At 36.8% G+C, this 26,286-nt stretch overlaps 1 protein-coding gene across 12 annotated transcripts in view; it reads right to left on the bottom strand.

Annotated features, from left to right (window-relative positions):
- Positions 1-4,206: 4,206 nt before the first annotated feature.
- Positions 4,207-26,286, bottom strand: part of RhoGAP19D (Rho GTPase activating protein at 19D) — a 475,555-nt gene continuing 453,475 nt past the window's right edge. For 5 of the 12 annotated variants that reach the window (XM_053798572.2, XM_053798576.2, XM_053798573.2 and 2 more), the window contains 3 exons: positions 19,967-20,051; positions 9,225-9,517; positions 4,207-9,112 (listed from right to left, as the gene is read on the bottom strand). In XM_053798572.2, coding sequence (XP_053654547.2) covers positions 8,291-9,112; positions 9,225-9,517; positions 19,967-20,051 — 1,200 coding nt within the window. In that variant the 3' untranslated portion in view covers positions 4,207-8,290. Of the gene's footprint in view, positions 9,113-9,224; positions 9,533-9,919; positions 10,042-10,336; positions 10,419-19,966; positions 20,052-26,286 lie in introns of those variants that run through there. The other 7 variants (XM_053798577.2, XM_053798580.2, XM_053798578.2 and 4 more) reach the window with 4 other exon arrangements.

The following is a 26,286-nucleotide window of genomic DNA, read 5'->3' as shown; positions in this document are numbered from 1 at the left end:
CACCCCTGCCAAGTCTTTTACTTTCATAGGGAGTTATTTTTTGTGTGTAGATTTCTGACAAGGATTTTCCAAGTGTATTATCATACATCTTTCTCACCTGCATTCCAAGGAATACAGGTCAAGGGACTTAAGATGTTCCCAGTAATTGAGGTGCTTTATTGTACTTATACATGTAGTGAAAGTTGACTGTATATTCTCCAGATCTGCAATTTCACTTGCCTTGAAAGGGGACATTAGTGTACAGCAGTACTCCAGCGTAGAGAGAACAAGTAATTTAAAACAAATCATCATTCACTTGGCATCCCTTGTTTTGAAGGTTCATATTATCCATCCTATCATTTTATAGCAGATATGATAGAGATATTGTTGTGATCTTGAAATTGAGATTCTTTGACATTATAAGATAAGATAAGATTTCGTTCGGATTTTTAACCCCGGAGGGTTAGCCACCCAGGATAACCCAAGAAAGTCAGTGCGTCATCGAGGACTGTCTAACTTATTTCCATTGGGGTCCTTAAGCTTGTCCCCCAGGATGCGACCCACACCAGTCGACTAACACCCAGGTACCTATTTGCTGCTAGGTGAACAGGACAACAGGTGTAAGGAAACGTGTCGAAATGTTTCCACTGGCCGGGAATCGAACCCGGGCCCTCCGTGTGTGAAGCGGGAGCTTTAGCCACCGGGCCACAAGTGCTTCGTATTAGTTTTATGCTCTAATGTGTGATTAGAATTTGTTCTAGATTTTATTTCCCCAGGTTTTCCACAGCAGAATAATTAGAGTTTGTCCTCATTGAACTTCATATTGTTTTCCAAGGCCCATTTGAAGACTTGGTTTATATACGTATTGTTATTAATATTATAATCAAGGGGAAGCGCTAAACCCGGAGGATTATACAGCGCCTGGGGGGGGATGTGGAAGGCATTCAGGCTTAATTCGGGGAGCTGGAGCACAGATCCAATTCCCTAAATCAAGAGCCCCTCACCAACATCAAGGAACCTTCCTTGATATAGACATAAATAGAGATGTAAGCCACAGCACCGTGTCCTCTTTTGCTGACAATACCAGAATTTGCACGAGTGTCATCCATCGAGGACACTGGAAATCTCCAAGCAGACATAAACCAAGTCTTTAAACGCATGTCAGAAAACAATATGAAGTTCAATGAAGACAAATTTCAATTACTATGCTATGGAAAACTCAAGGAAATGAAAACTGTACTGGAGTATACAACAAATTCCAATCACACAATAGAACTAAAAACTAATGTGAAGGACCTGGGAGTGATAATGTCAGAAAATTTCATTTTCAAAGATCACAACGATGTATCTACCACATTTGCTAGGAAAATGATAGAATGGATAATGACAACATTCAAACTAGAGATACCAAGCCAATGATGATTATCTTCAAATCGCTTGTTTTCCCTCTAGACCAGAATATTTCTGTACACTAACAGCCACTTTCAAGGAAGGCAAAATTGCAGACCTGGAGAATATACAGTGAACCTTTACTGCCCATATAAGTACCATAAAGCACCTAAATTACAGTTGAAGACCCTCAACCTGTACTCCTTGCAATGCAGGCGAGAAAGATACACGATATACACTTGGAAAATCCTAGAGGGACTGGTCCCAAATCCACACACCAAAATCACTCCTTACGAGAGCAAAAGACTCGGCAGGAGGTGCAGAGGTGCAATACTCCTCAATGAAAAGCAAGGGTGCCATGAGTACACTAAGAGACAATACAATAAGTGTTAGGAGCCCAAGCATACATGAGGGGGATTACCAATAGTCCCCTAGCCATTTTCAAAAGAGAGCTGGACAGACACCTAAAGTCAGTACCTGACCAGCCAGTCTGTAGTTCATAGGTCAGCCTGTGTGCAGCCAGCAGTAACAGCCTCGTTAATCAGGCCTCTATCCACTGTGAGGCCTGGTCAAGGACTGGGCCGTGGGGCACCTAACCCTCGGAATGCCCTCTAGGTATACTCCAGGAATCTTCCTTGTTTGATTTGTGAATTCCTTGACAATTGCTGAGTGTGGTTTATACATGGATGATTACTAGATTTGTTTTTTCAACTTTAATGCTTAGTACTTCTGCATTTGATAAATTCAGTAGTTCTGTGTCACAAGATGTGTCATTCACATACAGTGGACCGCTGCCTTATGATCAGCTTCCAATGTGACCAATTATGTAAGTGTGTTTATGTAAGTGCTTTTGTACGTGTATTTTTGGGGGTCTGAAACGGACTAATCTAATTCACAATATTCCTTATGGGAACAAATTCGTTCGGTAACGGCACCTGAACATACTTCTGGAATGAAATTATATCGTAAGGCGGGGGTCCACTTTTGTAGTTTTTATTATCTCTCTGTCCAAAACATCCCTGATATGAATCATAACACCAGTGGCATATAATACCAACAAGTTGAAGAATTAGATACATGCAGCAATTGGATATCTTTATGATGTGGAACATAATATAGATACCCACTTGTTACAAGTGTCTAATTCTTCATCCCATGTACAGTATGTGTTTTTGTAAATGCTCTACAATATTTGCTTCTGTGAAGAGCCCACTTATGCATCTAACTTCGTCTTTTTATTTGTTTTCAAACCCTGAATGTTTGCAGATAAGAAGAATTTACCATTTGGAATGTTGTGGCTGGGTGTGTGTTTCGTCACTATCATGGGTAATGCCATCATGTGATATGGCCTCTGGTGTACATGTTTCTTTGTCCCTAATGTGGCATAGTGTACATCTGTCCAGGGTAAGTGTGGAACCAGTTCAGTGTTTTATTACCATTCGCCTCTATTTCCTGTGCACTTATATCAGGCTTGCTCGTCTTTTCCTTAGATAGTATCTCTCTCCACCATACAATGTTTATTTTTAATGTTACCTACATCTTCTGCCTCTTGATACATGGTTCTTCATTGTTGTTCTTTTTACATGGAATTTTGGGCAGCTAAGGTCATAACATTGTCTGGTATCTAATGATGGATTGCATCTCTCTGGGTTAAAACTCAGGCACTCTTCACCAAAGTGGCACTTTTAATCTAACAAGTTGGATGATTATTATCATTATAGTCGTGGTGGAGCGCTAAACTCATCGGGATTATACAGCACTGGGGAGGGGCAGGCATTCATGCTTAATTCAGGAACACCTAATATGTATTTATCATCTTTTTCCATAGTTGCAGGCCCCTCTGGCATAGTGTCTACACATTTTCTCTCCTGTCTTTTCCTGTATTATTATTATAATCAAAAAGAAGCGCTAAGCCACAAGGACTATACAGCGCTGCTGTAAGACATCTTTTCCTGTAGCACACTCAATCTTTGCTTACTACATTGCTTCCTGGGCTTTCCCTGCTATCCAGCCTGGGGGTTTTCCTGGCTTGCCTGCTTTGCTTTTGAATTTGCTGGGTTTTCCTGGCTATCTTACCTACATATATTTGTTTCACCATTCTGTCTTTATAGATTGAAGAATTATTATTACAGTCAAAACTAAATGCTAAACTCACAAGGTCTTACAGCACAGCTGTTATTATACCTCACCATATGTCTCCTGTATCTTGTTTTTGGGCTCTAACCTTTCATTTACTGTAATCTGTCTTCATTTCCTCCCATTGTATATATTGGATGGATTCTCCAAGACTGCTCCTTGCTAATATCCAAGTGGTCTGTCACATAAGCTCGAAGTTCTCTCTCCTACAGAGCCAGATACATTACTTTCCCAACTTTGTGTGCAAAGTGTACTAATAACTCCTGCATGGGAAACATTATTCTCTCCTACACATCTCACAATGGAGGCCTCAAATTCCCCAGGTGCTGTATTGGTTTAGTGCTTCTATATAAAAGTCATTGGCTCCTTTCTCTTGTTTACACATATGCTTAATTAAAATACTTAAACCACACATCCTCTTCTCTTTCTAAATCCACTGTTCTTTGTCATTTCCATCTTTCTAATCATAATGCTTCTATATACCTTACCTTGCAAAGTATGGGTCATATCCACAGGGAAGTGCTTACTGATGACCCAGTAAGGCCTCTTGTGGGAAGTTCCATTTAGGTGATGAGGGGCTCTTCATTTGAGGAGTTGGACCTATCCTTGGATTGAACCTGAATGCCTATTATTACCCAGGTTATGTATGGCTATTACCCTGTAATGGCAGTATATGGACTGAGGGGTAAGAAATGATACAAGTAATAAAGATACTTTTATTTTACACAATTTTGTGATATTGGTAATATTGAATAGAAATCATATTTATTACTGATACAAAACTTTATTTTCTTTACACATTCTATGGCTATTTGAAATATATTTCAGGGAGGATATAAAATGTGAAAAATAACAAGAACATTATTTATTCAGCAGAAATAATATTTATAAAGGCTTCAAAACTGAACCATTGTAACCTAATATATTACAATGGTTTCTTATAGATTAATGCATCTTCCACTGGCATAGTACGTACTTGTAGCTAATAAAAGATAGGAAGTATCCGACTTTCTTATTCTATACGAAAGCATTCAATTCATACCAATTATGCTACAAAGTATTGAACAATGTATTAAATACCAATGTTTTCATGTTTACACATGCAAAGCAGCTGCAATTTTGCTATTTAGGAAATACTCTTTATGCCACATTTTAGTAATGTATGCCACAAGCATCCATGAACCTTTGCTTTTATATCCATGCAACATGTAATTCTTGCTTTGCAAGACTGGCATGATATATACAAAGCTGATAAACTCTTGCTATATTTATCCCATATATTCATATTTGAATATTATACAGGTGAAATGCGATGAAATAAGTAAAACCTATAAAATTTATATATACATGATGAGTTACGACAATGACCTGTACATGACAAGCTTGTGTATTTGTATATATAATTATATTTATACTAATATATATTTTTATTAATATATATATTTATATTATAAATATATATAATATATATTAATATATGTTTAATATATATTAATATAATTATACAATTTTAACGCAATGGCTGTCTCTTGCCAAAGCAGGGTGATCCAAAGAAAAAAATACACATGTATGTGTGAGTGTGCAAACGAAGAGCCAGTGGAAGCAAATTTTACTGAGTATGAAGCAATTTTGGAGATCAATAAAGTGTCAAAGACTGGAGAGCAAATGGACTAAGAAGTTAGGAATGAAAGAGGGGAGATGTTAGATGCAGAAGTGGAAGTACTGGACAGATGAAAGATTTCTGAGCTGTTGAATACTAGTAATGAAGAAGAAGTGATTTCATGCATGGGGCAAGGATGGATAACATCATATAGAAATGAGAAGCCGCCTAAGTGGATGTGAGGAAAGTGCATGAAGCTGTGGGTAGACTGAAAGAGGGTAAAGCAGTTGGGGGATTAAGACAATGTTAAAGGCAGGTAGGGAAGATGTTTGTTCAATATATTCATGAAGAAGGAAAGGTAACAAAGGACTGGCAGTGAGCATGCATGTTCCCTTTATACAGTGGACCGGTGCAGAAATCATACAATTCGAGCACTTTTTTTCGGCAAAATTTTCCCCCGAGTTTCGTACATCTGCTCAGAAATCGTCCGTATCAGATGTGTCCACTTGCCCAGGATGCCACTTCTCACGCGTACCAGACTCGGTCTGCCTCTCTCTCTCTGAGTTAACAATACTCCATGATTTCATCCATTGTTTTTTGTGCTTGTTTATTGATTGCTACTGTGAAATATACCACCATGGGGCCAAAAAAAGGTTCAGAGTGCCAGCCCTTTTGTAAAGAAAGTGAGAAACATGATAGAATTCAAGAAAGAACTCGTAGAATGAGTTGCAAAATTTTGTGAAGAAATATCACTACCACTCTGTACAAAGGTAGAGGGTAGTAGTGATGTGGTAGAGGGTGGTAGTGATCGTGTAAAGGGTGGTAGTGGTTGTGATGGTGGTAGAAGGTGGTAGTGATGGTGGTAGAGGATGGTAGTGATGGTGGTAGAAGGGGTAGTGATGGTGGTAGAGGGTGGTAGAGAGTGGTAGTGATGGTGGTAGAGAGTGGTAGTGATGGTGGTAGAGAGTTGTAGTGATGGTGGTAGAGAGTTGTAGTGATGGTGGTAGAGAGTGGTAGTGATGGTGGTAGAGAGTGGTAGTGATGGTGGTAGAGAGTGGTAGTGATGGTGGTAGAGAGTGGTAGTGATGGTGGTAGAGAGTGGTAGTGATGGTGGTAGAGAGTGGTAGTGATGGTAGTAGAGAGTGGTAGTGATGGTGGTAGAGGGTGGTAGTGATGGCAAACAATCAAAGATGTTGAGAAGTTGTTGTTGGTATGGATCAATGAAAAACAGTTAGTGGGAGACAGTGTTGTGGAGGTGATAGTTTGTAAAAAGGCAAAAAGGCAGTTGCATGCGGATCTCGTAAAGAATATGCCAAGAGTCTTCAATAAAGGTAAAACTGATTTAAACGTTCATTTATCCATTAAAATTAGTGTTTTATATTTATTTCTCATTGTTTTCTTTATGTAAAACTATAGTTATTCTCTATAAAATGTATTTTTTGTTAATATTTTTGGGTGTCTGGAACGGATTAATTGGATTTACATTTTTTCTTATAGGAAATATTACTTCGGTTTTCGTCCATTTCAGATTTCGGACGACCTTCTGGAATGGATTAAGGACGAAAACTGAGGTATTACTGTATAAGGGAAAAAGGAAAAGCAAGGGATGTGTAGACCATGTGTTTACAATGAAGCATGTAGTGAGCAGTACTTAGATAACAAGCTGTTTATTGAATTTGTGGATTTAGAAAAGGCACTTGATAAGATGAATAAATGGAAGGTGTTGCAAATGTATGGAATAGGAGAAAGGTTACTAAGAGCAGTTAGTTTTTATGCAGAGTGAGGCTCAGATTAGAATATATAGGAGGGGGGACTATTTCCCAGTGAAAGTAGGACTTTAGAAATACATATCACCATGGTTAACACATTTATAGATGGGGATGTGAAAGAAGTAAATGCTAGTGTGTTGGGAACGTGTGTTGGACTAAAAAATGTTGGATCTGATACAGAGTAGGAGTATTCCCAGCTACTCTTTGTTGATAGCAATTCTTTCAGGGGATTCTGAAGGCAAATTACAAAGGTTGGTGGATGAATGTGAGGGTATGCCAACTGAGATAATAAGAAGTGAACATAGAAAAAAGCAAGGTGATGAGGGTAACCAAAAGTCTAGGCACTATTAGATTGGAGTATAGAAGAAATGGATATACATGTATTTAGATATTTGGGAGTGGACATATCAGCAGATGGGTCTCTGAAAGATAAGGCAAAACAAAATAAGAGGGAAGAAAAAGGTGGGTGGTGTGTTAAAGTATCTGTGGAATGAAAGAAGTTTATCAATACCCTTACCTTTGAAGAGTTTCAAGAGTTTATCTACTCTCTGAGCCCGGCCATGGGCCAGGCAAAAGGATGGCAAAAGGGAAATGTACCAAGGTATAGCAGTACCAACACTTCTATATGGGTGTGAGGCACAGGTTTTGAATGCTTCAGCAAAAACAAGACTAGAGATCATGGAGATGTTATGTATGAGAGTAATGGGTGATGTGAATATCATTCAGAGAATTCGGAGTGTAGAAATTAAAAGACAAATAGGGTATAATTCAAAGCTGAGTTACTGAGGTGGTTTGGGCATGTAGGATAGGTTGATGAAGAAGGTGTATAAATCTGGGAGGGAGGAGACACAAGGTTTAGGGGCTTGTGAGAGCATGTTAGATAGAATAACTGGAGGCAAGTGTTTTTTTAATGAACCTGCTGTTGGAGTGTGAACAGGGTAACTTTTATTCAGGGATTCAGGGGAAACCAGTTAGATGAACTTGAGTTCTGGAGGAGGGAAGGATAGTGCCTGTACTCTGAAGGGAGGGGTAGCTAACTGTAATGACACCACACTTCTGGAAAGATGGCAATTGAGTGAACGAGTTTTCTTCTCTGGGTCACCCTGCTTTGGTGGGAGATGGCTATTGAGTTAAAAAAATTATATATATTATGTATATATATTATATATATGTATCTCACACACATATATAATCTACATACATACATACTATGATATGCTTCTGAAACAACACTTAAAAAGACAAAAATCACAGCACTGTTCATTACCCTTCTCAAAATCCCAACACTTTCAATGTTTGTAACAGTCTTAACACTGTTCATATAAAGATTGTACAGTACCTTTGAAAACACATGGTAGGTAATGGAGGCAATGAGCTTAGTAACATGGATACTGATGATGGCCTAATCCATACTCCATTACACATGACTTTCTAGTACAGGATAGAGAGGATTCAACATTGCTTCTTGTACACTGAGACGACGGTGAAGATTTTCTTTGTCGTCTAAGTCACAGGAGAATACCAACTGCTGAGGTCTTGATAGGTCAGGTGAAGATGTTCTTATGCGTTCATGGGCTAACCATGCTTCTAATGTCCTGTCAGTGTTTAGTCTCTCATCTGCCACTAAGGGTTGCAAGCGTTCCCATGCCGAGAGACGGATGGCACATGAAGCATTTCTAGATGCCTCAGCACTCTGCAACCACGCCCACTTTGCAAGGTCCTTCGTACCACCCACAGTGTGTCGTCTCTTAATGTGTCCACGATACCCTGTTCGCCGCATACTTGATTTGTTTGTCTTATTACTATTATTATTTACATTACTATACATATTGGATGGTTTCATGGGACTGGTACTAGTTTGATTGCTTGTATTTTGTTCGAATTTTTCTTTTAATTCTTTGACATTGTGTCTTCTGCTTCTCACTTCAGAAGTGCGCCTAGCAGATCCAACTGAATTATCCTTTACCTCTAATTTCTTAGATAAATCTCGTGACCTTTCTGTACCATCCTGATTATCAGACCTTTTCATTTCTTTAGGTTTTTTTTCACTAAGGCTTTCTTGAGTGTCAGTGCGCTTTAATTCACGAGCCCTTTTTTCAGTTTTTTCTTTTAAGTTATTTTCAGTTTTCTCTGATTTAGTCAAGGAATCTGACCTCTTTACTTTTACTTCATGTTTTACATCTTCACTCAGTAACTTATCATTTTCTAAGAACTTGACAGCCTGACTGGCAGCCTCTACCTGTAGATAAAAACAACGTTAAATCATGGATGAATTTATAATAAACAAGCTTAAAGGTAAAGTTTATGGAAAAAGAACAAAGAGGAAAAAAGGAACAGGATATTAAATATACCTGGGAAATGGTTGAGGTGAGAGCTGCACTGGAAGCAGTGGAGGTTGAGGTTGTACTGGTGTTGGTAGATGGATTACGGGGATTGGTGCGGCGGCGGTGAAGGGAAGGATCACGGTATAAACGACACTCTGTGTTTCCTCTCGTGGTATGGTCATTTGGCTGACCTGCTACTGGGTAAAAGTCAGGGCTGCTGATGGCATCAGTCACTGCATTCACTAGGCCCAAAGGAGACTCTTGGAGGCTCCGCATCTTCTCCTCGAATGTGGCAGTGATGGCACTCAGCAGATCACTACCTGTAATTTATAAGACTGTTATAAGGTAGGTGCACTGCACTGATTTACATTATTTCATTAAAATTCAAGAAAACTAGTTGATTTTTCTGTTTCACATTTCATGGGAAAAAAGTCAGCCAAGATTGTCAGTAACCACTCAAATTTTAAGTTAAAAAAGTCTTAAGCATTTATGGTTTAGTGGTTAAATCCTCACAATGATTTAAAAGAACAAAGATATAAGTAAAAACACCCATTAATAACTATACTCTACCGTGCTGGACATTACATTTATTCACTTCAAAAAATATCAGAAATAATTTTTGTAACAAGTTAAGACACAAATTACCAAATATGACTAAGACATGACTGCTACCACAGCACATTTAAACAGCAAGAGTGAAGCAGCTCTACTTCTACTCTCACCTTCCTTGCCTACACTTTAGCATACTGAATATTAGTGAAGAGGCCCTTGGCTGCACCCATGATCGAGGGCTTCGCAACATGTGGTGGCTTTTCTACCACTACTGTTGAAAGTTCACATGGGGCTGGAAAGGTGATTTGAACAAGAGGAATCTGAGTTTCTCATTAACCTACAATAGTAACCATATCTCAACTGGTACAAATTTCCACTATTTAATAAAGAAAATACTTTTATACAAAAAAGGTAAACTGACAGTAAAAAAATAATGACCCAGTTATGTGTACCTATTTGACTACATGGGGCATGAGCAGTAAGGCAGTACGTACTTAAAACATAGCAAAATGGATATACCAGCACAAGATTACTGCAACTTAAGAGCGAGCTTTAATTTGAAAGCATCAAATGCAGAAAATTCAGACCTGTGCTGTTTTTATTATTTCTTGCACAAATTTTCAACAGAAAGATGGAGGCACTTAAGAAAGATAGGAACATGAAGCAGACCTGAATGGCAGCAGTGTGTGAAAAAGAGAGAAAGACAGTCCATTATCTAGTGAATATAGTACAGTATATCAAAAGCATATAATATTTATTATAAAAAGCAAATTTGCAAAAATACTTCACTCCACATGACAGATTTAACTAGATGTTGAAATGATTGCATATAAGCAACTGAGGCATCTCCCTTCTCTTCCACAGTATATCTCACGATGCACAATTTTAATCAAGGCCTTTAAAAAAATTGCAATTTGAAAAAAAAAAAAACTTTAAAATCAATTACTCAAGTGTTAACCCCAACACAGCAACTTTAGGTATATTTATCATATAAACTGAACATATAAAGCTACCAAATCTGCCAATAAGGGCTAATATTACACTGGTAGTAATACTGTAGTTGAAAAGCTTTGCAATGATAAATTAAAGTCTTTTATGTCATAAATTGTTACAAGAGGTTACAAAACCCTAATACAGCATATTACGAGTCCTAGATATTTGTGTCCACAGACAGATAGTCATTCAATGTAAGCACTGCCAGGAGATTTAACGAAAACCTACAGAAAAATTGAATATACAATAAATCTCTTACATTTTTGTGATAAGTTACTGTCAGCTTTAAAACCCTAACAACTACGCTTATTTAAATATGGAATTAGCTATTAACCCTTAAACGGTCCAAACAGATCGACGTTCAAATCCGTGGTGCTCCAAAAGTAGATCAACGTTTTTTTTACATATTTTCGAACATAACAAAAAAACAAATGTAGATAAAAGTTTTTTTTACACATTTTCAAGTGAAAAACAAAAAAGAAGATCTACATTTTTTTACATACTTTCAAATGTTGAAAAAACGTATATATACGTTTGGACTATTTAAGGGTTAATTAATTTAAATTTTTAATGTAAAATGTTGAAAGTAGCTTTAAAAATCACAAAGTGAGATGCACTTGTCAAAAATAAAATATTTTCAATAACTTAATGAATAATGATGTTCCAAGTCACCCAATTTATTATTAAATTAATATTAAAAACATTTTGAATTTACAAACTGTTAATTATATGAGCATCTAAAAAATTTTCAAATTTTAAGAAAATTTTAAAATTACTAAGTTTCTGAATTCTACATCTCTAAGGAAAATTTTAAACAAAGATCAGTTAACTTAATAATGGCAAGATATTAGGGAACAAACTTGTAGCAAATGTACCTACCTGCTACCTGCTCCAGGTAGCAGGTAGGTACATATCAAATGCTTCAAGTTATGTTGTTCACTGGCTGTAAGTGACATTTGCCTCTCGCCCGCATTTGCCTCTTTACTTTCAGCATTAGCTGTGAAACTGATAGAGGACATTGTAAAACACTAGAAGTTCATTGTTGCTTCATCTTATACAGATATAATGCTAAGTTTATATTATACTCCATCTTAAATAAGTTCCAAGAGGTCACTGAGTGAAAAGGAATGCAGGGGTACAAAGACTACAGGAAGAAGCACATTAATATAGTGTCTTGATGTGCTGTTGGAGTGTAAGTAGGATCAAATTTATGAAGGGATACATTAGCCAGACTCGAGTCCTGGGGATGGGAAATACAATGTCTGTATTCAGAGGGGTGAAAGATATCACAGTTCACAAGGTCAGTTGAATTGTAATGTCTGCATACTTCTTGCAAGACAGTAATTGAATAAATTACTTACTGTATTTCATTTTATGGGGGGAGGGGTATGCCCTACCTCAGTGTTAAAAATAATAATATGAGGTTTTATGATTGTTTGAGGCTGGAGGAAAAAGTAGATGGCATTACAATTTTTAGGTCTAGTCATTTCTGCAGTGGGTGTTCAGTCTTTATGCAAAGAAATTAAATGCCAGTACTCAATATGGGATTTCTGTTCCTATACTAGAAGAGTAACCCCAAAGAAATTTTTCACAGCTGAGATGAAGCCTTCTAAAACTTAACCCATAGTAAGTTTTCTCTAAGTTCCTAATGTTCTAAGTAACATAATCCTGGCCCTTTCTGTCCCTCAAACACCAAAATGCCATCAAATCTGGTCACCAAGTTTTCATTTGCAGTTTTTAAATCCATGTCTGGTGGAGTGTTCATACAGTCTATTATTATATAGAGGAATTATGTACACAGATTTTTTAACTAGGGTAATTTTTACTAAAAATTTCCCTTTACTATTTACTAATTACAAAGAAGGCCAGAGACAATATGAATCAGATAGTCTGCTAAACTGCTCAAATCTTACCGTAAATGAATTTCATGGGACCCTACTGCCTGTTGTGGAGGACTGTAGTGTGTGGTAGCATGTGAAAGGCTGTAGAGTATGGGTGCATGGTGTGGATGGTTGTAATGTAGAGGCATGTTGTGGAGGGTTATCAAGTATTGTGGAATAAAGAAAAACTACAGTACAGGCGGGGATTGAACTCATGGCTAGTGGAATCTTGTGGATGATTGTAGTGTGGTGGCATGTAGTGTGGAGAATTGTAGTAGTGTGTGGTGAGAGCTGTAGTATTTAGCAGCACATTGTGGGGAAGGGGGATGTAGTATGGTAGCTTGTGGAGGTATAATGCAAGGTTATACAATGTATTGGCATGTTGTGGAGGATTGTGGAGGTAGTGTGTTAAGAAGGGTTGTACAAAATAGTGGCATATTGTGAAGTGTAATGGCATGTAGTGTTTGATGGCATATTATGAAGGTTTGTAGTGTCGAGGCAAGCTACAGCATGTGACAAGGCGACTCGCATACAACACACACTATCTGTTTAAAATTTTGTAAATAACTGAAAAAAGTGCCTACATATGACATAAAAAAAAAAAAAAAACAGTAGGTCATTGAATACAGGGTTTGATTTATTGCTCACTGAGCCACACAATAGCACCTTGGCCATATAATCTGTAAACCAACAACTACAGTACTGGATTCATACAACTCTCAGGTCATCATACCATTAATACTGATAATGAAAGTTCTTTTCTTTCTTTTTTGGTTTTTCTTTCTTTTGGGTCACCCTACCTTGATGGGAAATGTGCCGACACATGAAAAAAAAAAAAAAAAAAAAGTCAGACTTTGCTGTCATGTTTTTAAATTGGAGCAACCCTTCCCTTGGCTCAAACCTGATTACCCACAATCCCTTCTCCCATTTTCCCGTGTCTCTGCAACATTTTTCCTCATTAACATAATAATATAGTTTCAAGGGTATATTTCATCAATCTTCTTAGAAATATTTTTTGACATGGGCCATATAAGATGTAACATATTTTGGGGGAAAAGAAATCATATTTTATATAACTATAAATAGAAAAATGAAGTTATTAGAAATGTTGGTCAGGGGTGAGAATGTAGCCGATGTTGGCAGGTATTAATCCATGGATAGTACATAAAGAAAAATAAGCAGATTAAGTAAAATGAATGGCAGCTAGACTTCAAATCTATAAATCTGGGAAGGAAGGTTAGAGGGGGAGGAGGTTGGCGATCATTCCAGAAATGGTTTGAGGGAGGGGGTAAGAGAGGCTTTGAGATTAAGGGGCTTGAGCATCTAACATGCTTGTGTGTTATACTGAAGTGAATGGAAGTGTTTTTTAACCCTTAAACTGTCCAAGCAAATTTACGTTCGCATGTGTAGTGCGCCAAAAGTAGATCTACGTTTTTTTATATATTTTCAAAAAAAAAAAAATCAAAGTTTTTTTACACGTTTCCAAATGTAAAAAAAAGAAGATCTACGTTTTTTACATACTTTTAAATGCTGAAAAAACGTAGATCTACCTTTGGACAGTTTAAGAGTTAATGGACATGATGTTGGAGTCTGAGTGAGGTAATTGTTACGAAGGGCTTCAGGGAAACCAGTTAGCCAGACTTCAGTTCTGGAGGCTGAAAGGAGTGTGCCTGCACTCTGAAGGAAGGATGGGGATATTGCAGTTGTATGGTAATCTGAATTGTGATGTCAGCGCACTTCTAGAAAGACAGCACTAGAATGAATGATGATAAATATATTTTCTAATTTGTGTCACCCTGCCTTGGTAGGACATGGCTGTTTAGATAAAAAAAAAAACAAATTTAAATGCTTGCAGATGCAGGTATAGGACTAAATAGATAGTATAATGTACATGCTGTAGTAATAGTTTTACTACAGCATAGACATACTGCACTCAGTCTTCTGGGCAAGACTTAATCTATTACTAGCTTTGAGATATGCAGATGTTTCCTGCTTTATGTGATATGTTCCTGTTTGTAAAGCAAAATTGAATAAACTGAACCCAACATGACATGTAAAATATAGGAATTTGTTCTGACACTGCAAGTTCCACACTTCCTGACAAATGTTTACCAAAACATATCAACTTACTACACATGCACCAAATAATCACAAAAAAATTAAATGAATTTGATTGCATAAGAATGAAGAAAAAATTTCACAATGCTTATTTTTGCCAACATTTGAGCATAATGAAAACAGTTAAAAAATAAAAATGAAAAAATTAAAAAAAAAAAAAAATTCAGCCATAATCCTCTTCTCTTTTGCCTTTCCTCCCCCACCAACCAACCAGCCTATCTTTGTCTAGATTGCAGTGCCAACATTAATTACGAACCCTAGTTCCGACTTTGTTGGCACAACTAAATTGTCTTGCCTGTTTTCCATTTTCTTTCAACTTCCAATCCCTGAGTGCTGTATGACCTCTGCAGTTTCAGTGCTCCATCCCCTCTTCCTTGAATGCAATTTAGTATCTTCTCTTTCATATATCTATTGTGCAAATACACCACCCACTTCAACATTATATCCCCACCTACTTTAAACATTTCTGTCTTATTCCTATCTATCCCAGTCATTTTACCTTATTTAATTCTACCCACTGCTTCATGCACTATATCTACCTCATATATGACTGTTAGCCCTTCCTGCCCATACACAAAATTATTGCATCCCCTTCATTATTAACATTCAACAGCTCATCAAAATATCCTTCCCTTCTTTCCAGAACCTTTACTTTCCCATTTTTCCAGTACAGGTCCTCCATCACAAATCCGGCATCATTGGGACCTGTAGTGTGCCGGATTACTGAGTTTGCCGGATTACAGAGTAGTTAGGTTAGAATACACTTAATAAAATAAACCAACTTGACCGACGCAAAAATCGAACATTTTTGGTACTTTGAGCTCAATTTCAAGGTACTTTTCGTCATGAAAGCAATCAAAATCATGTCTATTTCTGTAATATATCTTCCATTCTATCAAATGAGTCCAAAAAAATGAGAATACAAATATAAAAACCATACGAAAATATACTGCAAAGAGGCGGCTAACGGCCGAGAAGTGAACTTCCTTATTTATCATCTGTCTTTTTTATTTTTGTTGTACATTAAGAAGCATCTTTCCATCATACATTGCCCAAGTTTCAATGAGATAGCCCAACAAACAACCGAGAAAAAAAAATATTTACCAAAAATCATATATGGCAAGCCCAAGCCAGGTACTGGAAATAAGTCACTTTGTCTGACTTTTCTGGGTTATCCTAGGTTCTCTATACATACACTGCTATGTATGATAATCTATGTACTGTATTTGTGTATACCTGAATAAACTTATTTACTTCTAGTCTGTCAACTGAGTACAAGAAACTGCCCATTCACTTATTTCAACTACCCAATAAAGTGGTCAGAAATTGGCAATTTGGCCAATTTCACACAAATTTCAAAATAGGGTCCAGAATAAACAATGCAGACATTCCTGGCACTAAAATAACATTTTCTCTGTTCATTAGTCATGGCTCCAGGCCCCTCTCATATTACTCTTGCTTACCATTTGGAATTTTTATTCACACAAAAAAAATAGAAGATTTACTGTTATGCAGACTACTGCATTATTGTAATAATTGTATAAATAATGTCAACCCAGACTACGTATTGGAATTTGGACTGGCAGGCGGACAGGTATTGGACGGTGACGTCATTTGTTTACTCTTGAGCTTTGCTAAAGAACAGAGCATTTTCACTACTGTGAGTGCAATTTCAAGGTACTTTTCGTCATGAAAGCAATCAAAATCATATCTATTTCTGTAATATATACTTCATTCTATCAAATGAGACCGAAAAAATGAGAATATAATCATAAAAACATACAAAAATATACCGCTAAGCAGCCGCTAATGGCTGAGAAGTGAACTCCGCTATTTATGATCTGATTTCTTTCATTTTTGGTGTACGTGAAGAAGTATCTTTCCATCATACATTGCCCAAGTTTGAATAAGATAACCCAACAAACAACTGAGAAAATAATAATATAATTAATAATAATAATATCTTTATTTACTACACGTACATGTACAAAGTATACAGGCCTAGCTGACATCAGTGACATACTACTGTATAGAAAGCTGCTTATTATGCAGAGTATTTCAAGAAAATTAGGTCAGTGTCCCAGGCTAACACCCAGGTACCCATTTACTGATGGGTAAACATAGACAACAGGTGTAAAGAAACATGCCTAATGTTTCTACCCTGGCTGGGAATCGAATATTTACCAAAAATCACATATGGCTAATCCGAGCCAGGTACTAAAAATAAGCCACGTTGACTATTTTGGGTTATCCTAGGTTCTCTACACATATGCTGCTATGTGTGATAATCTATATAGAGAAAATAACTTTGTTTCAGGTTTATGGTGCAGTACGAGTGTATATCAGTTAGCCCTGTGCTATACTCTGTTTTCTCTAATATAAGCCCCCAAGACAGGGATAGGAGAATGGTATTTGTATACCATATATCCTCTTCATACCTTCGTCGAACTGCTCGGTGTTATGCCAAATATTATTTATTCTGGAGTATTTAACATGTTTTATGTTATTTATATTGTTTATGTCATATTAGATCAATTGTGATAGGCAAATAAGCTGTATTGTTGATTTTAGCATAATAATAAAGCATATTCTCCTGCTTGATGAGACTGAGCTCATGGCAACCAACAGTGGCTTCAAAGTCACCTTATCTTTAATGGATAATGTACTGTGTAGGTGCTTTACATAATGAGAAGTATTTCTTTTATTCATTGGAACCATGGCTAGGGCTAAAAGTAAGCAGGTTAAAACAATAAATGGACAAAAGGAAATTGGAATGACTTATGCAGCAAGTAGCACCACCAAACAGTACCAGCAGGTTGGTGTGGCAACCCTGGAAATTTGAAATTATGCTAGCCAAAATTAGTGCCGAATAACTGAAGGAACCGAATAACTGATTGCTGGATTTGTGATGACGGACCTGTACCTTTACCTTGCCTTCTTCCCAGTATCTTGACCTTCCCATCTAACATCTCCCCAGTCCATTTGCTTTCCAGGCTTCCTCAATTTACTGGTCTCTCTCCAAAACACTTTTTTTTTTATCAAACCGGCCATATCCTACCAAGGTAGGGTGACCTAAAACGAAAAATGAAGGTTTTTCTTTTTAAATCTAGTAACGTATACAGGAAGAGGGGTTACTAGCCCCTTACTCCCGGCATTTTAGTCATTCCTCACAACACGCATGGCTTATGGAGGAAGAATTCTGTTTCACTTCCTAATGGAGAAAAACAGTTTCTTATTCTCGGCAAAAATTGGGCCTAAATTTAGCATGAAGTTAAAGTAACATTATCAAAGTAACATTATCAACAAAGTAATAGTTAAACCTCAACCCAAGGTAAACTCCTTTTCAGTAAAAAGAATAAAAGTGTGTACTGTCTCTCTTGCAAGCAATACCCTAATAAAATACATAAATGTATGTGAAATTGACAAAAGTTTTAATAATACAAACAAAAAATTTGAATATCCATTGACAGAAGTGCTGTTTTTTATCATGAACAAGATAAAAACCACAATACAAATTTTGATAATTGCACACTAAGCCTAACTCTGATATTGTGATTGCATACATTAAACTGGGAAATTTAACATACTGAACATATAATGCTATAAAGTAATCTTGAATGAAAACTTCTATTATAATCTGAATGAAATTTTAAAAGATGTACATTTTTTCTATATATTATATTTTCTTCACTATTAAATCTTGCATATTTTGGCATAAAACAATACACAACTCATACAACTCAGTCATCAATGCATAAATGTGAAGATATTTGCTATATATCTAATAGAAACAAGAAAATAAATTATAATATATGAATGTCCTTGCTCCCTCAGAGAAAACATGAACTTCATATCATTCACGGTGGGAGACGGCCGACTTGTTCGAAAAAAAAAAAAAAAAAAAAAAAAAAAAAAAAAAAAAATTATATATATATATATATATATATATACATATATATATATATATATATATATATATATATATATATATATATATATATATACTATACATATATATAATATATATATATAATATATATATATAATATATATATATAATATATATATAATATATATATAATATATATATAATATATATATAATATATATATAATATATATATATATATATATATATATATATATATATATATATATATATATATATATATATATATATATATAAAAGAAGTCCATTGACACCATAATCATCATTTCTGGAAAGAATTATGGAAAATATTCCCAGATAACCCCTCTTAACTACCTTACATAAATTTTATGAAAATTAGGCAGCTTTTGGCTCATACTAAGACAATGGATGAAAGCAGAGGCCATAATACACAGACATGCATTTATACTACTGCAGTATGTGTCTATGTCGAAAAAAAAAAAATAAGCAGTGTGAACTGTGCAAAACTATTAGAATGGTTAACAGAGCTATGGTGCAGCATTTACCTCATTCCCTCAAAATAACAGCCCAGGACAGATGATGCAAGGCACTATGTACAGTATAAGAAGTTATGAAAATAATAGGAGAGAGAGAAGACAGCACACACACACACATAGGTTTTTTACTCGTGTGTTAAATTATTAGTATATAAATAAAAGTGCTTTTATGGGTCATGCATCACTGACCCTAAGCAGAAATATTTTGTTAATAAAACATAAAGAAGCATTTATATAGATTATGTAACTAGTAAATAAAAAAAGATATAGTGACGATAATAAATGTGTCTGGTTGAATCAAGTCTGAGTTGGGGGAGAGGGAAGCTGTGGAAATACAATATCATCAAATGAAAACATACTGCATATGACCCAGCAGAATACCCAACTGCATAATAGATTTCTCTTTGCACCTTTGTACAGTAGAGTGGCAAATGGAGACCAGACCTAAAGTCATATAAATTCATACAGATGTTCCAGCGCAAAACCAATTATGACAGCATTCCGATAATTATTACTGCTGTATGACCCTTTTGGGTTTAGTGCTTTGTTTTATTATTATTATTCGACACTTATTACGAGTTAATATACCAGATGATGTGAAGGGGTAACAGTATTATAGCTCAAACCCCATATAAACCTTTTGTTGTAAGATCAATAAATATAAATATTCTATTTGTTTTAAATTAAATTATTTGAGCCTAAGTAAGCAGTAACATTACATATTAAAAAATCTCTTATATCAATTAATTTGTATTTTGTGAAACCATAAAAAGTAACTCACCATCATCGTGTGTTATGTGAGGGCCATCTCGCAGAGAGTCCAATGAACCACATCGCGGCATTCCAGTTTCAGGACCATTTAAAATCTGTAGTAGATTATATATTTATGAGAAATAGCAAATCTTTATCCTGGCTTCAGATTATTCATAAATAACTTGATTGCTAAACTGAAAAATCTTGTAAAAAAAATATACATATAGATAAAGATCATACTGACCGCTAAATTAGAATCAGCATGTGATTGTAATAATGTTATGAAAAGAATAAGTTTCCTTTAATATTTACTGCTTTTATGTAAACTAAGATCGTTTTACTGTATGTCACTTTGTGTAGATAGAACTTAATTATCAGTGAGTACGGTAGGGTTATAATTGAAAGAATTAGAGATAAGACAGAATGTAGGATTGCGGATGAGCAAGAAGGTTTTAGAGTGGGAACGGGATGTGTGGATCAAGTGTTTACATTGAAGCATATATGTGAACAGTATTTAGATAAAGGTAGGAAAGTTTTTATTGCATTTATGGATTTAGAAAAGGCATATGATAGAGTGGATAGCGGAGCAATGTGGCAGATATTGCAAGTATATGGAATAGGTGGTAAGTTACTAAATGCTGTAAAGAGCTTTTATGAGGATAGTGAGGCTGAGGTTAGGGTGTGTAGAAGAGAGAGACTACTTCCCGGTAAAAGTAGGTCTTAGACAGGGATGTGTAATGTCGCCATGGTTGTTTAATACATTTATAGATGGGGTTGTAAAAGAAGTAAATGGTGTTCGGGAGAGGGGTGGGATTAAATTATGGGGAATCAAATACAAAATGGGAATTGACACAGTTGCTTTTTGCTGATGATACTGTGCTTATGGGAGACTCTAAAGAAAAATTGCAAAGGTTAGTGGACGAGTTTGGGAGTGTGTGTAAAGGTAGAAAGTTGAAAGTGAACATAGAAAAGAGTAAGGTGATGAGGGTATCAAATGATTTAGATAAAGAAAAATTGGATATCAAATTGGGGAGGAGGAGTATGGAAGAAGTGAATGTTTTCAGATACTTGGGAGTTGACGTGTCGGCAGATGGATTTATGAAGGATGAGGCTAATCATAGAACTGATGAGGGAAAAAAGGCGAGTGGTGCATTGAGACAAAAAACAGTGGTGCAGTGGAGACAAAAAACATTATCTATGGAGTCAAAGAAAGGAATGTATGAAAGTATAGTAGTACCAACACTCTTAAATGGGTGTGAAGCTTGGGTTGTGAATGCAGCAGCGAAGAGGCGGTTGGAGGCAGTGGAGATGTCCTGTCTAAGGGCAATGTGTCGTGTAAATATTATGCAGAAAATTCTGAGTGTGGAAATTAGGAGAAGGTGTGGAGTTAATAAAAATATTAGTCAGAGGGTTGAAGAGGGGTTGTTGAGGTGGTTTGGTCATTTAGAGAGAATGGATCAAATTAGAATGACATAGAGAGCATTTAAATCTGTAGGGGAAGGAAGGCGGGGTAGAGGTCATCCTCGAAAAGGTTGGAAGGAAGGGGTAAGGGAGGTTTTGTGGGCGAGGGGCTTGGACATCCAGCAGGCGTGCATGAGCGTCTTCGATAGGAGTGAATGGAGACGAATGGTATGTGGGACCTGACGATCTGTTGGTGTGTGAGCAGGGTAATATTTAGTGAAGGGATTCAGGGAAACTGGTTATTTTTATACAGCCGGACTCGAGTCCTGGAAATGGGAAATACAATGCCTGCACTCTAAAAGAGGGTTTCGGGATATTGGCATTTTGGAAGGATATGTTGTGTATCTTTATACGTATATGCTTCTAAGCTGTTGAGTTCTGAGCACCTCTGCAAAAACAGTGATTATGTGTGAGTGGGGTGAAAGAGTTGAATGATGATGAAAGTATTTTCTTTTTGGGGATTTTCTTTCTTTTTGGGTCACCATGCCTCGGTGGGAAACAGCCGACTTGTTAAAAAAAAAAAAAAAAAAAAATGACTGGAAAGTGATTCTCAAAGAATATGATTAGGAATTTAATGAAATTTAACCCTTTCACTGTCAGTGCCATAGTACTACGGCTTGCAAGCCAGTGTTGGTGCCATAGTATTATGCCAAAATTCTAGCGGCTTCAAATCTAGCGGGAGAAAGCTGGTAGACCTACATGTGAGAGAATGGGTCTGCGTGGTCAGTGTGCACAGTATAAAAAAAAATCCTGCAGCATGCAGTGCATAAAAAGAAAAACAAAACTCAGTGTTTTTGGTTTAAAATGCCAACTTTGAGGTGTATTTTCATATGCATTCTCATTTTCTTTGTTTCATTTGATAGAACAGAAGATATATTACAGAAATAGAGATGATTTTGATTGGTTTCATGATGAAAAGTATCTTGAAATTGAACTCAAAGTAGCAGAAATGTTCGATTTTTGCCGATGTTCAAAAGTAAACAAATGACGTTACCATCCAAAACGTGTCCAACTGGCCAATCTAATACGCAGTCACGAATGGGATGACATTATTTCTACAATTATTACAATAATGCAGTAGTTTGTATAACAGTAAATCATCTGTTTCTTGTGTGAATAAAAATTCAAAATGGAAACCAAGAGTAATATAAGAGGGGCCTGGAAAGATGACTAATGAACAGAGAAAATGTCATTTTAGTACCAGAAATGTCTGCACTGAAAATTTATTCTGGACCCTATTTTAAAATTGGCATCTTTTGAAATTTGTGTGAAATTGGCCAAATTGCCAATTTCTGACCATTTTATTGGGTAGTTGAAATTGGTAAATGGGTGGTTTCTTGTACTCAATCGATAGAACAAATGGAGATCTAGTGAAATAGCTATGAGGTTGGTCGACTGGAACAACGGAATTGGCCGAAAATAGGGCTCAAAGTGGGCCAAATCGCTGATGCATATATATCGCCGAGACCGCTATCTTCGCAAGAGCATAAGTCCATAAGTTTTCAATCAAATTTTGTACTTTTGGTGACATTACCATTGGGAATAAGATCCTCTATCATTTCATAAGAATTTTTTTTTTTTTTTTTTAAATTCTTCGACAGAGCAAGTTTGTGAGCAGGGGTCTCGACAGTGAAGGGGTTAAATATTTGCCTATAGAGATCTTGTTATGATAAATCTGAATCATAAGCACATTCCAAAATGCTGTTACAGTACAGTGCAACCTGCCTTCCTGCTTTACTTAAGAAAGGATGTTTTGGCCCAATGCACACACATTTTCTTAAAAGTTGTTTTCAGGAATTAACAAAACACCATGATTATCTATTAGAAAGGTCCTGATATAAGAGAACGTCCTATTCTTCTCGATTTTAGATAGCATTATTAAATAAGACCCCAATGAAAATAAGCATTTTCTTATGATAATTACAGATTACCAATTGTGCAAAACAATAATAGTAACAGCCGACGAGAGATTGAAGTCTTGGATTACTGTGGTTTGGAAAGTACTGTTAAACATCTACACTCCAGCATTTTATTACCCACATAACTTGTGGGGTTAGAACCCATAGCGAATGAGTCGTAAAACTCCAGGCCAGATCTGGAGTTTTATGACTCGCTTGCCATGGGGCTCTAACCCCACCAGTTCTGTGGTTTGTTTACAATCACTTTATTACAATTTCATGAGTCGGCATTTTATTATCTGGCAACACCCATAACCCAGCACCTAGGGAGCCAAAGGTAGCCAAGATAAAGGTGCCAGTTTTTATATACATATTTCATTGGAGTGAGATTAACAAGTTAAGAAAGCCTAGAGAACAAATGGATTTGTCAGTTAAAAATAGGAGAGGAGAGTTAGAGGCATTGGGAAGATGGAGGGAATATTTTGAGAAATTGTTAAATGTTGATGAAGATAGGGAAGCTGTGATTTCGTGTATAGGGCAAGGAGGAACAACATCTTGTAGGAGTGAGGAAGAGACAGTTGTGAGTGTGGGGGAAGTTCGTGAGGCAGTAGGTAAAATGAAAGGGGGTAAGGCAGCCAGGATTGATGGGATAAAGATAGAAATGTTAAAAGCAGGTGGGGATATAGTTTTGGAGTGGTTGGTGCAATTATTTAATAAATGTATGGAAGAGGGTAAGGTACCTAGGGATTGGCAGAGAGCATGCATAGTTCCTTTGTATAAAGGCAAAGGGGATAAAAGAGAGTGCAAAAATTAAAGGGGGATAAGTCTGTTGAGTTGTAGGTAGTAGGTTGGTAGACAGCAACCGCCCAGGGAGGTACTACCGTCCTGCCAAGTGAGTGTAAAACGAAAGCCTGTAATTGTTTTACATGATGGTAGGATTGCTGGTGTCTTTTGTCTGTCTCATAAATATGCAAGATTACAGGTAAGTCTTGCTACTTCTACTTACACTTAGGTCACACTACACATACATGTACAAGCATATATATACACACCCCTCTGGGTTTTCTTCTATTTTCTTTCTAATTCTTGTTCTTGTTTATTTCCTCTTATCTCCATGGGGAAGTGGAACAGAATTCTTCCTCTGTAAGCCATGCGTGTCGTAAGAGGCGACTAAAATGCCGGGAGCAAGGGGCTAGTAACCCCTTCTCCTGTATATATTACTAAATTTAAAAGGAGAAACTTCAGTTTTTTCTTTTGGGCCACCCCACCTCAGTGGGATACGGCTGGTACGTTGAAAGAAGAAGAAGAAGTCTGTTGAGTATACCTGGCAAAGTGTATGGTAGAGTTATTATTGAAAGAATTAAGAGTAAGACGGAGAATAGGATAGCAGATGAACAAGGAGGCTTTAGGAAAGGTAGGGGGTGTGTGGACCAGGTGTTTACAGTGAAACATATAAGTGAACAGTATTTAGATAAGGCTAAAGAGGTCTTTGTGGCATTTATGGATTTGGAAAAGGCGTATGACAGGGTGGATAGGGGGGCAATGTGGTAGATGTTGCAGGTGTATGGTGTAGGAGGTAGGTTACTGAAAGCAGTGAAGAGTTTTTACGAGGATAGTGAAGCTCAAGTTAGAGTATGTAGGAAAGAGGGAAATTATTTCCCAGTAAAAGTAGGCCTTAGACAAGGATGTGTGATGTCACCGTGGTTGTTTAATATATTTATAGATGGGGTTGTAAGAGAAGTAAATGCGAGGGTCTTGGCAAGAGGCGTGGAGTTAAAAGATAAAGAATCACACAAAGTGGGAGTTGTCACAGTTGCTCTTTGCTGATGACACTGTGCTCTTGGGAGATTCTGAAGAGAAGTTGCAGAGATTGCTGGATGAATTTGGTAGGGTGTGCAAAAGAAGAAAATTGAAAGTGAATACAGGAAAGAGTAAGGTTATGAGGATAACAAAAAGATTAGGTGATGAAAGATTGGATATCAGATTGGAGGGAGAGAGTATGGAGGAGGTGAATGTATTCAGATATTTGGGAGTGGACATGTCAGCGGATGGGTCTATGAAAGATGAGGTGAATCATAGAATTGATGAGGAGAAAAGGGTGAGTGGTGCACTTAGGAGTCTGTGGAGACAAAGAACTTTGTCCTTGGAGGCAAAGAGGGGAATGTATGAGAGTATAGTTTTACCAACACTCTTATATGGGTGTGAAGCATGGGTGATGAATGTTGCAGCGAGGAGAAGGCTGGAGGCAGTGGAGACGTCATGTCTGAGAGCAATGTGTGGTGTGAATATAATGCAGAGAATTCGTAATTTGGAAGTTAGGAGGAGGTGCGGGATTACCAAAACTGTTGTCCAGAGGGCTGAGGAAGGGTTGTTGAGGTGGTTCGGACATGTGGAGAGAATGGAGCGAAACAGAATAACTTCAAGAGTGTATCAGTCTGTAGTGGAAGGAAGGCGGGGTAGGGGTCGGCCTAGGAAAGGTTGGAGGGAAGGGGTAAAGGAGGTTTTGTGTGCGAGGGGCTTGGACTTCCAGCAGGCATGCGTGAGCGTGTTTGATAGGAGTGAATGGAGACAAATGGTTTTTAATACTTGACGTGCTGTTGGAGTGTGAGCAAAGTAACATTTATGAAGGGGTTCAGGGAAACCGGTAGGCCGGACTTGAGTCCTGGAGATGGGAAGTACAGTGCCTGCACTCTGAAGGAGGGGTGTTAATGTTGCAGTTTAAAAACTGTAGTGTAAAGCACCCTTCTGGCAAGACAGTGATGGAGTGAATGATGGTGAAAGTTTTTCTTTTTTGGGCCACCCTGCCTTGGTGGGAATCGGCCAGTGTGATAATAAAAAAAAATAAATAAATAATATTTCATTTATGTGAAATAAGTGATCTTGCAACAAGCTTTAATTTATTAAATTGTATTAGTGACTGTTCTCAATTTACTTTATTAATAATGGTTAACTTATATAAAAACCTTAAATAAAACTTGTAGGAATGATG

This window comes from Cherax quadricarinatus, chromosome 87 (assembly GCF_038502225.1).
Source record: "Cherax quadricarinatus isolate ZL_2023a chromosome 87, ASM3850222v1, whole genome shotgun sequence".
Classification (NCBI taxonomy): domain Eukaryota; kingdom Metazoa; phylum Arthropoda; class Malacostraca; order Decapoda; family Parastacidae; genus Cherax; species Cherax quadricarinatus.
Note: the sequence above shows the minus strand (reverse complement) of the source record. Positions and strands in the feature narration are given on the sequence as shown.